The 12,352-nt window shown below is 47.7% G+C and overlaps 1 protein-coding gene across 3 annotated transcripts in view; it reads right to left on the bottom strand.

The window, feature by feature from the left end:
* The window catches only part of LOC105908169 (brain-enriched guanylate kinase-associated protein), a 46,126-nt gene extending 34,206 nt beyond the window's left edge, over positions 1-11,920 (bottom strand). Inside the window, exons 1-2 of one of the 3 annotated variants that reach the window (XM_042709713.1) lie at positions 10,873-11,920; positions 5,440-5,468 (exon numbers count right to left, since the gene is read on the bottom strand). In XM_042709713.1, coding sequence (XP_042565647.1) covers positions 5,440-5,468; positions 10,873-11,292 — 449 coding nt within the window. In that variant the 5' untranslated portion in view covers positions 11,293-11,920. Of the gene's footprint in view, positions 1-5,136; positions 5,361-5,439; positions 5,469-10,872 lie in introns of those variants that run through there. The other 2 variants (XM_042709715.1, XM_042709714.1) reach the window with 2 other exon arrangements.
* Between the last annotated feature and the right edge of the window lie 432 nt (positions 11,921-12,352).

Below are 12,352 nucleotides of genomic sequence, written 5' to 3'. Positions count from 1 at the left end.
GAGAGCAGTTTATGCCGCGCTTGCAGCAGAACAAATCACTTATCGAAACCCGAAGGTCTCGCGCTGCTACTGATAAACTTTAGAACACCGAAGTTTGTATTAAAAGAGCTCCCGTATTCTCATTTCCTAATAGCCGTGCTGTGCACAGAGCTGGCCCGTTTTGATGGCAATTACAGGCTGCAGGTTGCCTGAATCACCATTATCACACCCTATTATCTCTAACAACAAAAGCCTCCCTTGGTGACTCCATAAAACCCAACTTCAGCTCACACCTTTGTCATTAATTAGAGAAGCATGTCATAAAAAGAATACTAAAGGAGTTTTCCATTGATTTAATATTGTGTAAGGATAGATTGGGGGGGGGCTCTTCCAGGTCTTTTCACGCTCAGAGACTGAAAATGCTAATGCCAGAGAACTGAAAAATCCCCACAGTCCTGACTGATTGTAAGGACTCATAATAATGTCCCCATAATGCCACCTTGTGACCTTCAGTTCTCATAGTGCCTGCTCAGCTCTTGCTAGTCTCTCACTGAATAATGGCACCTCCACAAGAAAATCTTGAATTGAAGCCTTGTCTAATGCAATTCATTACAACAGCATTATGGTGTAAATAGAGCTTTTCTGCATTGTGACAAATTGTCCCTCGGTAGCGTTATTCTGAAGCATGTATTAATGGAACACAGGTCAGGGAGGTGAGAGGCAAACCCTGTTGCAATTAAACCCTTTAAATTAATTTGCATCTTAAAATGTAGAATGCCTCGTGGAGTTACCCTAAGTAAGTGAATGTGTGTGTGTGTGTGTGTGTGTGTGTGTGTGTGTGTTTATGGGTATGTGTGAGTGTTTTTATCTAAGTGCTTCATCTTACATAGATTAAGTTGACACACAGTCCATGGAAGTCTCTCTGATCTCCTTCTATCCTTAGAAGAGTAAATGCATTTGCATGGAGGTATCAGAAGGCAAACAGCTTCCTCATTTCATTTCACAACAGCTTTTGTGTGTGCTCTTTAGCTTTGCATTTGAAAGAACATCTCCACAGATGATAAGGAACACACACACACACACACATACACACACACATATATATAGATGTAGTACACACTCTCCAGACAGCCATCACGACCCATACGTTTATAACTTCACAGTTCCTGTGTCATTCCCGAGTCTAGCATTGGCATAGGCAGCTGTCAGTGACTTCAGCAAGCAAAGTAGCTCAGACATCCAGAGGACTGTACAGGTAACAATTAAGTGTTCTCTCTTTGTTATCCGACAGTTTGATAGAGATTGTATAGATCAGAATTATGGACAAGTTGGGTAATTGACCAATAGTATGATAAAAGCCATAAGTTGACCCACTTTATCTTCTGCAACATTCGAAGTAGGCTAATTAGCCTATGTGTGGATGGGCTATGTAGCTACTATCTTAGCAACATTGTGTTTTGGCTCTAAATAGGCTAGTCAGTATCAGTCAGGAATAACAATCCAATGCATATCATGCATTAAAGCCCTCAGAACTAATAACATCATTGATCAAAATGCCAGCCCCCCCCCCCCCCCCCACACACACACACCCTTTAACTCCTAGATGGTGCCCCCCCCCCCCCCCGAAAAGATTGCTTGACACCCCTGCTCCAAACCAACACACACACACACACACACACACTTCTCATGCCTCACACAGCCATCCCACAGAGCTGTCAGATGAGCTGTCAACACCTCACCAGGATGCAGAGCGACAGGGAGAGGGAGAGAAAGACAGAAAGAAAGAGTAGGGGAAAAGGAAGGGAGTGGGAACGGAAAAAAAAGAAGAGAAAGAAAGACAAATAAAACAGACAGCAAGAATAACTTTGAAAATAAATGTCTGGCTGTCGTGAAGAGGAAGTGAGAACAAAATGACAGAAAGAGAGAGAGAGGGAGAGAAAGAAAGAGAGAGAGAGGAAGAGAGACTACATTATACTCTCCACCAGTGAACCAGGAGTCACGGTGGCTGGGTCAGCTTGTGCTTGGCGCTGCATTCTTAACGCAGGGGGTAAAATGGGACCCTGGCAGCCAGGGCGAGAGAGAGAGAGAGAGAGAGAGAGAGAGAGAGATAGAGAGAGAGAGAGAGACAGAGTGAGACAGAGACAGACAGAGAGAGAGAGAGGGAAGGAGGGAGAGAGAGAGAGAGAGAGGGAGGGAGGGAGGCAGGGAGAGAGAGAGAGAGAGAGAGACAGAGAGTGAGACAGAGAGAGAGAGAGAGAGAGGGAGGGAGGGAGGCAGGGAGAGAGAGAGAGAGAGAGAGAGAGAGACAGAGAGTGAGACAGAGAGAGACACATCTCGACTCCAACCTGATTGCTCTGGGACAGATTGGGCACAGAGGGGGTGACACACAGGTCAAGCCCCGGCAAGAAAGAGAGAGGGGAACCAAAGCAGTATTGACCACAACCATTAGTCTTGTCTTCAGGGCCCCCGGAGCGGCCGCTCGCCTCCGCCGCTGCCAACACCACAGCTATCTGTCTCAATCACTACCTCCTCGCCACCATGGTGAGGACGTGCTTCATCAAATGCAAACTTTTTGCAGTAATGATTCTGAGTTTTGCTTGCGGTCTGCTGTCTCATCCCAACACGACTATGATGATCATGCGTCTTATTTTGTGCAGGTTTGAAACCTTTGCATTGTTGGTGGGGATTTTGGTGATGATGTTTTCAGTGCATGATGCAAAGAGAGAGAGAGGGGGGAGGGGGGCGGGGGTGCGTTAAGAAAAACCTCTGCATTCGAGTGAGCATTTAGGTCTCCTGAAACCCAATTAATGCTCGTCCCTCGAGCAGCTCTCACTCTAGTCTTCCTGCCAGTGATGCTTCATCGGACCTGACACAACACCATTGATTCCCACACATCTCATTCCTGCCATAATGATCAGACAGTTAACTTCGAAAGACTAAAGACAGACTGCTGTTAATTTGTCACAAACTAGCCATGGCACAGGGGCTGGGGGAGTTTCCCAGAACACAGACTCACAGGCACATACGAGGAAATATGCCTCCACTGTGCACATAAGATTAGATCTGGATTCTTCTAGCGCAGTAAAGAAGCAGGAGCCCATAAGGCACAGTTGCCTGCTCCCCAAAATGTAATAAGCCCAAGCAGTGGATGGAGCATCACTGCCTCCACATCCATACCCACCAGACCCCTTGGTTAAACACAGTGTCAGGCGGGGAAAGGAATAGGACCCATAAAGCTGCTGGTACTCTTTAGATAGGCTTTTATCAAAAACTTTACGAGTAATACGAGCAGTTTAGGGCAGTTTGTACCTATTAAAGCCATCATTCCTAAATTTCCCTCGGGATTAATAAAGTATCCATCTATCTATCTATCAATCTATCTATCTATCAATACACGCTCCATCTAATCCTTTATTGTCAATATACCTATTTGCCAATATGCCTATATGTCTATAGGTTATATAGGTATTGACAGAAGGCTCTTACTTTTCAAACACATAGCTAAACTCAGCACAGGTAAAGTCTGTCAAAGGATCTTTTGGGATTATTTCTTAAACAGTTCTTGTAGACTTTTGTGTCCATTAATCCATTGCAAAAGTGTATGTGCAGTTACAGCCAACATGCATCATTCTCTCTCATCTTTCTCTCCACAGTGTCTTTCCCAAATCCCATTTGTAACTCAGAGACCCCTTGGAGAGTGTGAATAGACTCCATGGAGAATAGAGAGTGAGAATAGCCCCCGTATGGCTCAGTATGAAACAGACTGGTCTTCATCTTCACCAGCAGGACATAAACACACTCATAACTTCCCTGACTTCTGTAAGCTTAGTAAGGATAGATAACGTGCTTCGGATTATTTCTCTTGAACTCCCTTTTTTTTAAATTATTATTTATTTCTTAGACAGATCAACTTCAACAGAGTGGGCCATTTCAAACTCCCTTCAAAAAATCCCTCCCATGCACTCCCTGAAGACAGAGGCAAGTCAGGGGTTGTATTTGCTTTAATTTAGTAATAGCCAGTGGGGATCATCTCTACAATCAATTTAACTCCAGGAGATTAATGTAGGAGGTGAATGCAATCAACCTCCTCCTGAAGGAGCAGCAAGTTGGTCCCGCTGCTCAGGGTGTAATAACTTAAAGGCCCTGTGAGATAAGTGCACAACAGTCTGAATGGGAATAGATTTGAAATAAGGTATTTGAAATTCATGCAAATTGAAGGACAAAAAAAGACTGGTTGATTGAATAAAATAGGTTGCGAAATTAAATTAGTTTTGGAAATTTCTGCAGCAAAATCTGTCACTTTTGACCGCAACAACCACAACAAACCCTTGCAAGATCCTGGAGGGACTGCGATCAGTGACAACCTCCTTGCACCATTTTTGTGAGTTTCAACCATGTCATGGAACTTTGATAAAACATACACCCAACACTTCCTCCACCAGCAGTTCATACTTTGCACATGTAGGCTGAACTTGAAAGAGCCACAGTATTATATCTCACAATCACATTATTCTTTTGAAACTGAGCCAAGCCAAATGTCAACAGTGTAGCATGCAGCACGAAGACACACACACACATGCACACACACACACACGCACACACACACAGACACACACACACACACACACACACACACACACACACACACACACACACACACAGACACACAACACACACACACACACACACACACCCACACACTCATGCACACACACACACACACAGACTGCATATGAGAAAGTACTACTTAAACAGTCAATGCACTTCACCAAACCTTTCATTTGCCTTCACATTTCTATAGCAACCAGCTGTAAACACACACCATGCTCTCCACATCTCTGACTTTACACATTAGTTAAAAACACTCATATTATAGGAAATGATTCATCTTAACATCTTAGCCCTGAAATCATAGCGGCACTATGAATCACAGTTTTCACAGCACTAGCATCACAATGACAACGATAAAGACCTTTCACGATGTATCTCAGAGTGATAAACTTACAGTATGAAACTTGCTCAAACACACACACACACACACACACACTTGGAGGAACAGGTCCACACACAAACATAAGTACACATGCATGTAGCTTGATGACCATACCCCCCCCCCCCCCCCACCTTTAAGCCTCTGGAAGGCTTTCTCTCCCTTACCGTTTACAAGCTTTAAGTCTCATTTTCAGCTAATCAGATCGCTTTATTCAGGCGCGTGCCTTCTCTGCGATCTCAGCAGCAGTAGCAGCATTAAAACATGCTTCCTCCAGCTCTCTCCAAACAGTAAGCACTGAGCTCAACAGCAGTGAATGAAGCCAGAGGAGGAGTATGCGAGAGAGGGAGGGAGATGGAGAGCGAGAGCGAGGGAGGGAGGGAGGGAGAAAGAAGGAGAGGAGGGGAGGGTGCAAAAAGAGGATGGGATCAGCACAAAAGAAAAGTGGTGGAAGAAAAAAAGTGTCTCACCTCATGTTCTGCATCTCACCATCAGAGGCCTGAAAGGACAGGGAGGGAGAGAGAGAGAGAGAGAGGGAAGAGTGAAAAAGAATTGATGGATATTCATCCCTTTCTTCCGGTGACCAATATATCTTGGGTAGGGGAGAGTGCTTTAACAAGCTTTCGTGCCTCGGCTCAGCATCCCAGAGAGCTAACCTTAAACCCTTCCTCATCTGATTGAGTGTACAGAGAGAGGGAGAGAGAGAAAGGTTGTGTGTGTGTGAGAGAGAGAGAAAGAAAGCGAGAAGGGATAGCATAGACAGAGAGTGTTTGTGTGTGTTTGTGTTTGTGTGTGGTGAAGAGAGAGAGAGAGAGAGATAGCAGAGAAATATGCAGTACACAGCAAAACATCTAAGAACCCTCACTGCAGACTCTCTCTGGGTAACAGGTAAGACTATCTGTTGAATTCACCCATCAGCCCTGATATCATCCCTCATATCGTTCCCCTCCCCTTCCCTACCATAACTTGATCAGGAGGGAAACAGGATCATCCATTCTTTCCACATGTTCCTTATGCTCTTTTTGTGCATAAATTATGCAAAATCGTGAATTACCCAAGATAAATTAGCAATGTCATTCAGACGGAGCTCGTGGTGCAGAACCAATTAGAGTGGAGTTCTCTATCTCTGCCTCTCCCATGTCACTTGGCGTCATATTGTTTCATTCGACAATTAAAGTCAATTAGTACCATACAACCCCAAACAAGCAGGTACGAAGATGTGTGTCCGCTGTGAGTATATGTGTGTTTGTATAATATATAATCAGTACTAACCACCACTGGCATATTCGATCATATAAGGGAGTGATTGGCTGTATTGGAAAACTTCATACAGCCATGGACCTCGTATTGACATTTCATCTTCTGTAGGTTGGCCATGGCCGAATAGTCTGGATTTTCATCCATATCAAAACAGAGTCTACTCTGGGGGAAGGTAGAGGTGCACACAACACACACACACACACACACACACACTCTCTCTCTCACACACACATACACACACATACTCACACACACACACACACACACACACACACACTCTCTCTCTCACACACACATACACACACATACACACACACACACACACACACACACACACACACACACACACACATATATATATATGCATTGCTGCTGCTGCTGTGTTAGCTTTTAGCTTGAGGGGAACAGTACATTTTGTGTGTAACCTATAGACCTCTTTGGCCCACACACTCCTTATATATGTATGACTGCTGTTGGGAAATATTACATTTGGTGTATTAGCCACAGGCTATTGAGGGTGCATGCACACCCACACACACACACACACACACACACACACACACACACACACACACACACACACACACACACACACACACACACACACACACACACACACACACACACATGCATGTTCATACTGTGACAATGTGTATGGTTACAGCTGAAATTGCTGGGGGTTGCTGAATGCACTGGGGAAACATTGGGCTTTGTGTGTAAACCACTGCCCGCTGAGAATGTGTGCATACACACACACACACACACACACACACACACCCTGGGTTTTGTGTGTACCAAAGGCTGATGAAGGCAGTCACTAAGGCGTAGCATGGATGACTCACCGTCAGTCCCTGAGTAATCCCTCACTAAATTGTAGGGGCCTCTCTCTCTTTCTCCCTCTCTCTTTCTCTCTCTCCCTGTTTCTCTCTCTCTGCCTCTCTCTCTTTCTCTCTCCATCTGTCTCTCTCACTCTGCCTCCCAGTGTCTCTTTCTCCCTCACACACCCTCTCAGTCTTTCTATCAGCCGCATGGTCCCTCTCTTGCTGTCCCTCCCTCCATTTGTCACCCTCTCTCTCTCTCTCTCTCTCTCTCTCTCTCTCTTTCTCACCCCTTCATTTTCTCAGTCTCTCCATGTCCGATCTCTTGCTCTCTCTCGCTTCCTATCATACCGTCTCTCCCCCTCCTCCTTCCCCACCTCTCCCCTCTCTCTCTCCCCCTCCTTCCCCACCTCTCCCCTCTCTCTCCCCCTCCTCCTTCCCCACCTCTCCCCTCTCTCTCTCCCCCTCCTTCCCCACCTCTCCCCTCTCTCTCCCCCTCCTCCTTCCCCACCTCTCCCCTCTCTCTCTCCCACTCTGACATCTGATGGAGGCCAGGCAGACTGGGCCCCATCGACCTGCCCACTGTGGGTTCCGTTTACCCTGCAGGTCAAACTTCACATGGACCTATGCAAGCACATCTAACTGTTGATCGGGTAGACAGGGTTTAAAGTGTGAATACAAGCATACAGGTTTGTGTGTGCGTGTGTGTGTGTGTGCGTATGTGTGTGTGTGTGTGTGTGTGTGGGTGTGTTGGTGTGTGTGTGCAGGCATGCATGCGTGTGTGTGTTTGTGTGTGTGTGTGTGTGTGTGTGTGTGTGTGTGAGAGTGTGTGTGTGCGCACTGGGCTGTGCTTGGTTTTTATGATGAGCTGTGAGAATCATGTTTTAAATGGGTTTAGCCTGTGGTGGTGACTGGGGAAATAGCTGTTGTTTTCAAACAGCTCTGCTAGAGAGAACTTGCCAGTGTGGACCCGTGTGGAATATCCTTTCAGTGCTATTGCGTGTGTTTGGGCGATAGCTCATAAGTCCTAGTGAGAGATGGGGAAAGATAAAGATATAAAATTATTGTATTATGGGCAGACCGATCTCCCCCACGCGTCGCCCACCCCCTATACTCCCCATGTTGAACACACACTTTTCTCCGTAATGCCTTAATCCAAGAGCTGCGTATAATGGATTGCAGCAAGACAAACTCACATGCGCACACACACACACAAACACACAGCGGCACGCTCCACTGTCCGCCCACTCCCCCGCCCACACACACACACACACACGCTCATGCTCCGACTCGCACAAGCAGATAAACACACTCACTAAAATACACAGACAAACACTACCCCCTCCCTCTCTCTCTTCCTCTCTCTCACACACACATATATATCTATATGTATATATATGTATATATATAAATATATATATGTAGATAGATAGATGGATAGATACATACATGTTGCATACACAAACATACACATGCATACACACACAGGCACACACAGGTATATACACATAAAATCATCACACACACACACACACACACACACACAGTTAACATATATGGTAGCTGACTGACATACTGATGCAGACACACATATTAAATGTATGAGTGTGGCGGCAGAGCCCCAGACAGACTCCCCCTGCCTTCTCATCCCTGCCTTCCCCTATGCTGTGTCTCCCTGCCTTTGTGATTCACTTCTGCTCCTTCCAGAGGGGCTTTTCCTTTTGTTGTTTTACCCAGTCACGACTCCATAGAGCTGCACGGGGAATCAGAGGGAGGGGTGGACTGACATCAGCCGTTCACAAGCACACACACACACACACACACACACACACACACACACACACACAAACACACAAACACACACACACACATACACGCTGTGCATACATTTAGACACTTATATCCACATGCACACACGTCATGTGCATATATACATGCGCATCCTAATATACAATTCACATGCACACACTTGTATACACACACCTACAACCTCGTGTTAGCACTCACCTACAACAAGCACATACACACACACCGCGACCAACACCCCTCAAAACATAAATATATGTTTTGTCACACACATATGCACAAGTACCATCACACACTCCCTCAGACACATGTTCATACCTTGCACAAATATGAACACAAACATTCTCATCCAAATACACACCGACACACACACACACACCACACACACATTCACACACACACACACACACACACACACACACACACACACACACACACACACACACACACACACACACACACACACACACACACACACACACACACATATTCACACATTCAAACATTTACACATTTACACACACAAGCAGACCAACCAGTTGCTAAGGAGATGACACTGGTTGAATGAAAAACTATTCTCTGGGATCTCACTTCCTCTCCTACTATTTCCCTGTATTATATTATATTAAATTCTATTATTTATTCATTTCTAATAGGCCACAGCATGGTGGAGTGTAAAGTTTAAGGTGAGTGGCCACCTCAGGCTTGTGACATTTTAGATGTGCCAGCGGCTAGGGAGCGGCCACAGACAAAACCCGTTGGGTGGTCGTGAAATATTAATGTGGACTTTGTTAACAGGGAGATAGCAAGGTGGGATAGGTTTCAATGTCTCTCTCTCTCTTTCTCTCTCTTTCTCTCTCTCTCTCTCTCTTTCTCCCCCTTTCTCTCTCTCTCTCTCTCTCTCTTTCTCACACACATGCACACACATGAACACACACACACAAACGTACACACTGAGCAATACCCAGAAAACCTCCCCTGCATACTTCTAGCCGGTCTAGATGCTGCGCAGTGAGTTGTGTAGTGTTTTGAGCGAGACAGAGAATGAGCAGGAATTAGGGTATTTTTTAAGGTTTGGAAGCCTCCCTGTATTCCTCCCCCCCCCCCCCCCCTCTCACTTTCCCTATCTAACTCTCTCTACCTCTGTCACTGTCTCTATCTCCCTCTCTTTTTCTCCACGGCTTTGTAGCCCCTGATATGAATTGCACGCGCCTGTGTGTGTGTGTGTGTGTCTCTCTCTGATGCCGCAGTCTGCTAATGAAGGGGAGCATCTGCAGACAGCAGTGAGGGGGAAAGTGCTGGTTTTACTGCTGGCTGGGTGCTCAGCCCTCACTAAGAGCTGAATCACTAACACTGAACTCAACATGTACATGTAGGGCCCCCGTCACACACCGTGGGTTTGGCGAAACGACTACGCAGGAAAGTAATCCGCCATCTCAAGCCCAACAGATTTACAGTGCGTGTGTGAGCACAGTGAGTCTGGTTAGGGTTGGTCAACAGTGTCCCTGCTGTCGGTTCTAAATACCAGCATGCACCATTTCCAAAATCTCATTCATTCAGCTGCGGTTTGCTGAATCTACTGTATGTGGCTGTTGCATGTAATTACTTGTTCCATGCAATTAGACCCGCAGAATGATGGGACCACCGGAAAGAGTTTTACATTCTTGGGTTGAAACGGATTTGTCACTGCCATAGCTGTCAACTGTGTGTTAGCGCGACGACACACACTTTGTTCTTTATTTGATCAGTTCCTCAAATGAGCTGTTTAATCGAACAAATGTGAGGCTGGAGATTTGAGAGAGGCTTAGTGAGCACTTACTGTGGAGACACAGAAGTTGGCAAATAAGCTGGCACATGAGAGAGACTGCGACAACAGAATTCTTATCATAGCAGTATGTGTGTCTGTGTCTGTGTGTGTGTGTGTCGGTGTCTGTGTGTGTGTGTGTGTGTGTGTGTGTGTGTGTGTGTGTGTGTGTGTGTGTGTGTGTTTCGTGTCTGTCTAATAGTGGGTCCACTCACCATGCTGCTGCCAGGTCTGGGAAGAGATGCCGTCTTGAGGTTTTTTGTGGAGCCGTCGGACCAACTGATGCTCGGGCTCTGGCCCCGCACCAAGTTTGCCCGAACCTGGTGTTCAGGGTTGACCAAAATGCTCCTCTTCTCTCTCTCCCTGTCTCTCTCCCTGTCTCTCTCCCTGTCTCTCTCTCGCTCCCTTTCGCGTGGGTGCTCCCTCTCTCGTTCTCGAGCATGTGACACCGCCTTGGCCTCTCGGTGCGACCCGCTCAGGCTCAACTCGTCCTGCCGCCGCACGCTGTCGATGTCCGTCTCTAAATAGGTCTTCCCCACTGCTTCCATGAGAGAACCCTCGTCGCTGGTTCTACGCAGGCTGTCGCTGGACTCCAGGATCTTGCAGCTCGGTAAACACTTGGACCACTGGTACATGGAACCTGGCACGTTCCCACATGTTCTCCCCCTCCTTTGGTCTCGGACACCAGGCTCTGCGCTTGGGCTAAACCACGAACAGGGCGTAGTCACCAGCGCTGGTGCTGGTTCTCTTTGTCGGACCCCCCCGAAGGCTTCCAGACTTCCCGGGTCCAGCACACTGCACGTCACCTCGTCCAGAAACGCAGAGAACTTAATTTTGGCCTCAATCTTCTGCTCGATTCTTGTGGGCACGGCCGATGCCGCTGAGCCTTGGCTCGACGTCAAACTCTGCAGCGAGTTCCCCCTCGAGGTGAGCTGAACTTTCTCCAGCACCTCCTGGCTCTCCGCCCGAGCTGGAAGTGCCGCCTGGCAGATGTCTAGGCTCTGGTAGCCGGCCTCCGAGTCACTGGCTGTCACGGCTGGTTCGGGTCGCCCCCCAGAACCTGCGCGGGCCCTGAAGACCTCCTCACTGTGCTGCTTGATGGAGCTCCGCAGCAGGCAGGTGGCCCCCGAGCTCCAGCTGTTTGTGTCCCAGCTGTCGTCCTCGCTGGAGCTCCCACTCCTCAGGCTGGAGCTCGAACTCCTTAAGCTGGGACTCGAGCTCCTCAGGCTGGGGCTGGCGCTGCGAAGATTGTGGTGAGACCCATGGAGCCTGGACGTCGACTGGCAGAGGCTTGAAGCTGAGCCTTGCAGGTTAGATATTGAGGCTTGTAGACTGGCAGGCATGGAGCCTTTTAGGCCTGCTAGGGATCCCTTGAGGCCGGTGATTGAGCTCTTGTTGCTGGAAGAGGATCCCTGTAGGCTGGCACTGGAGCCATGAAGACTGGGAAGCGAGCCCTGCAGGCTTGGGTTGGAGCCATGCAGGCTGGGAAGGGATCCTTTGAGGCTGGGGTTGGATCCGTGCAGGCTGTGCAGGGAACCCTGGAGGGTGGGCGAGGAGAGGCTGGAGGGACACCGGGGCAGTGGTGCCTCATCCGGGTCGCTCTGGCGCCGAGAGAACACAGGGCATGAGGCCGTGGAGGAGCAGGACCCGCGCTCCTGCCGGCTGGCGGCCATCTTGGGCCTGGCCTGTCGCTTC

This window comes from Clupea harengus, chromosome 14, assembly GCF_900700415.2.
Source record: "Clupea harengus chromosome 14, Ch_v2.0.2, whole genome shotgun sequence".
Classification (NCBI taxonomy): domain Eukaryota; kingdom Metazoa; phylum Chordata; class Actinopteri; order Clupeiformes; family Clupeidae; genus Clupea; species Clupea harengus.
The sequence above is the reverse complement of the archived record's forward strand: the minus strand, read 5'-3'. Positions and strand labels throughout refer to the sequence as shown.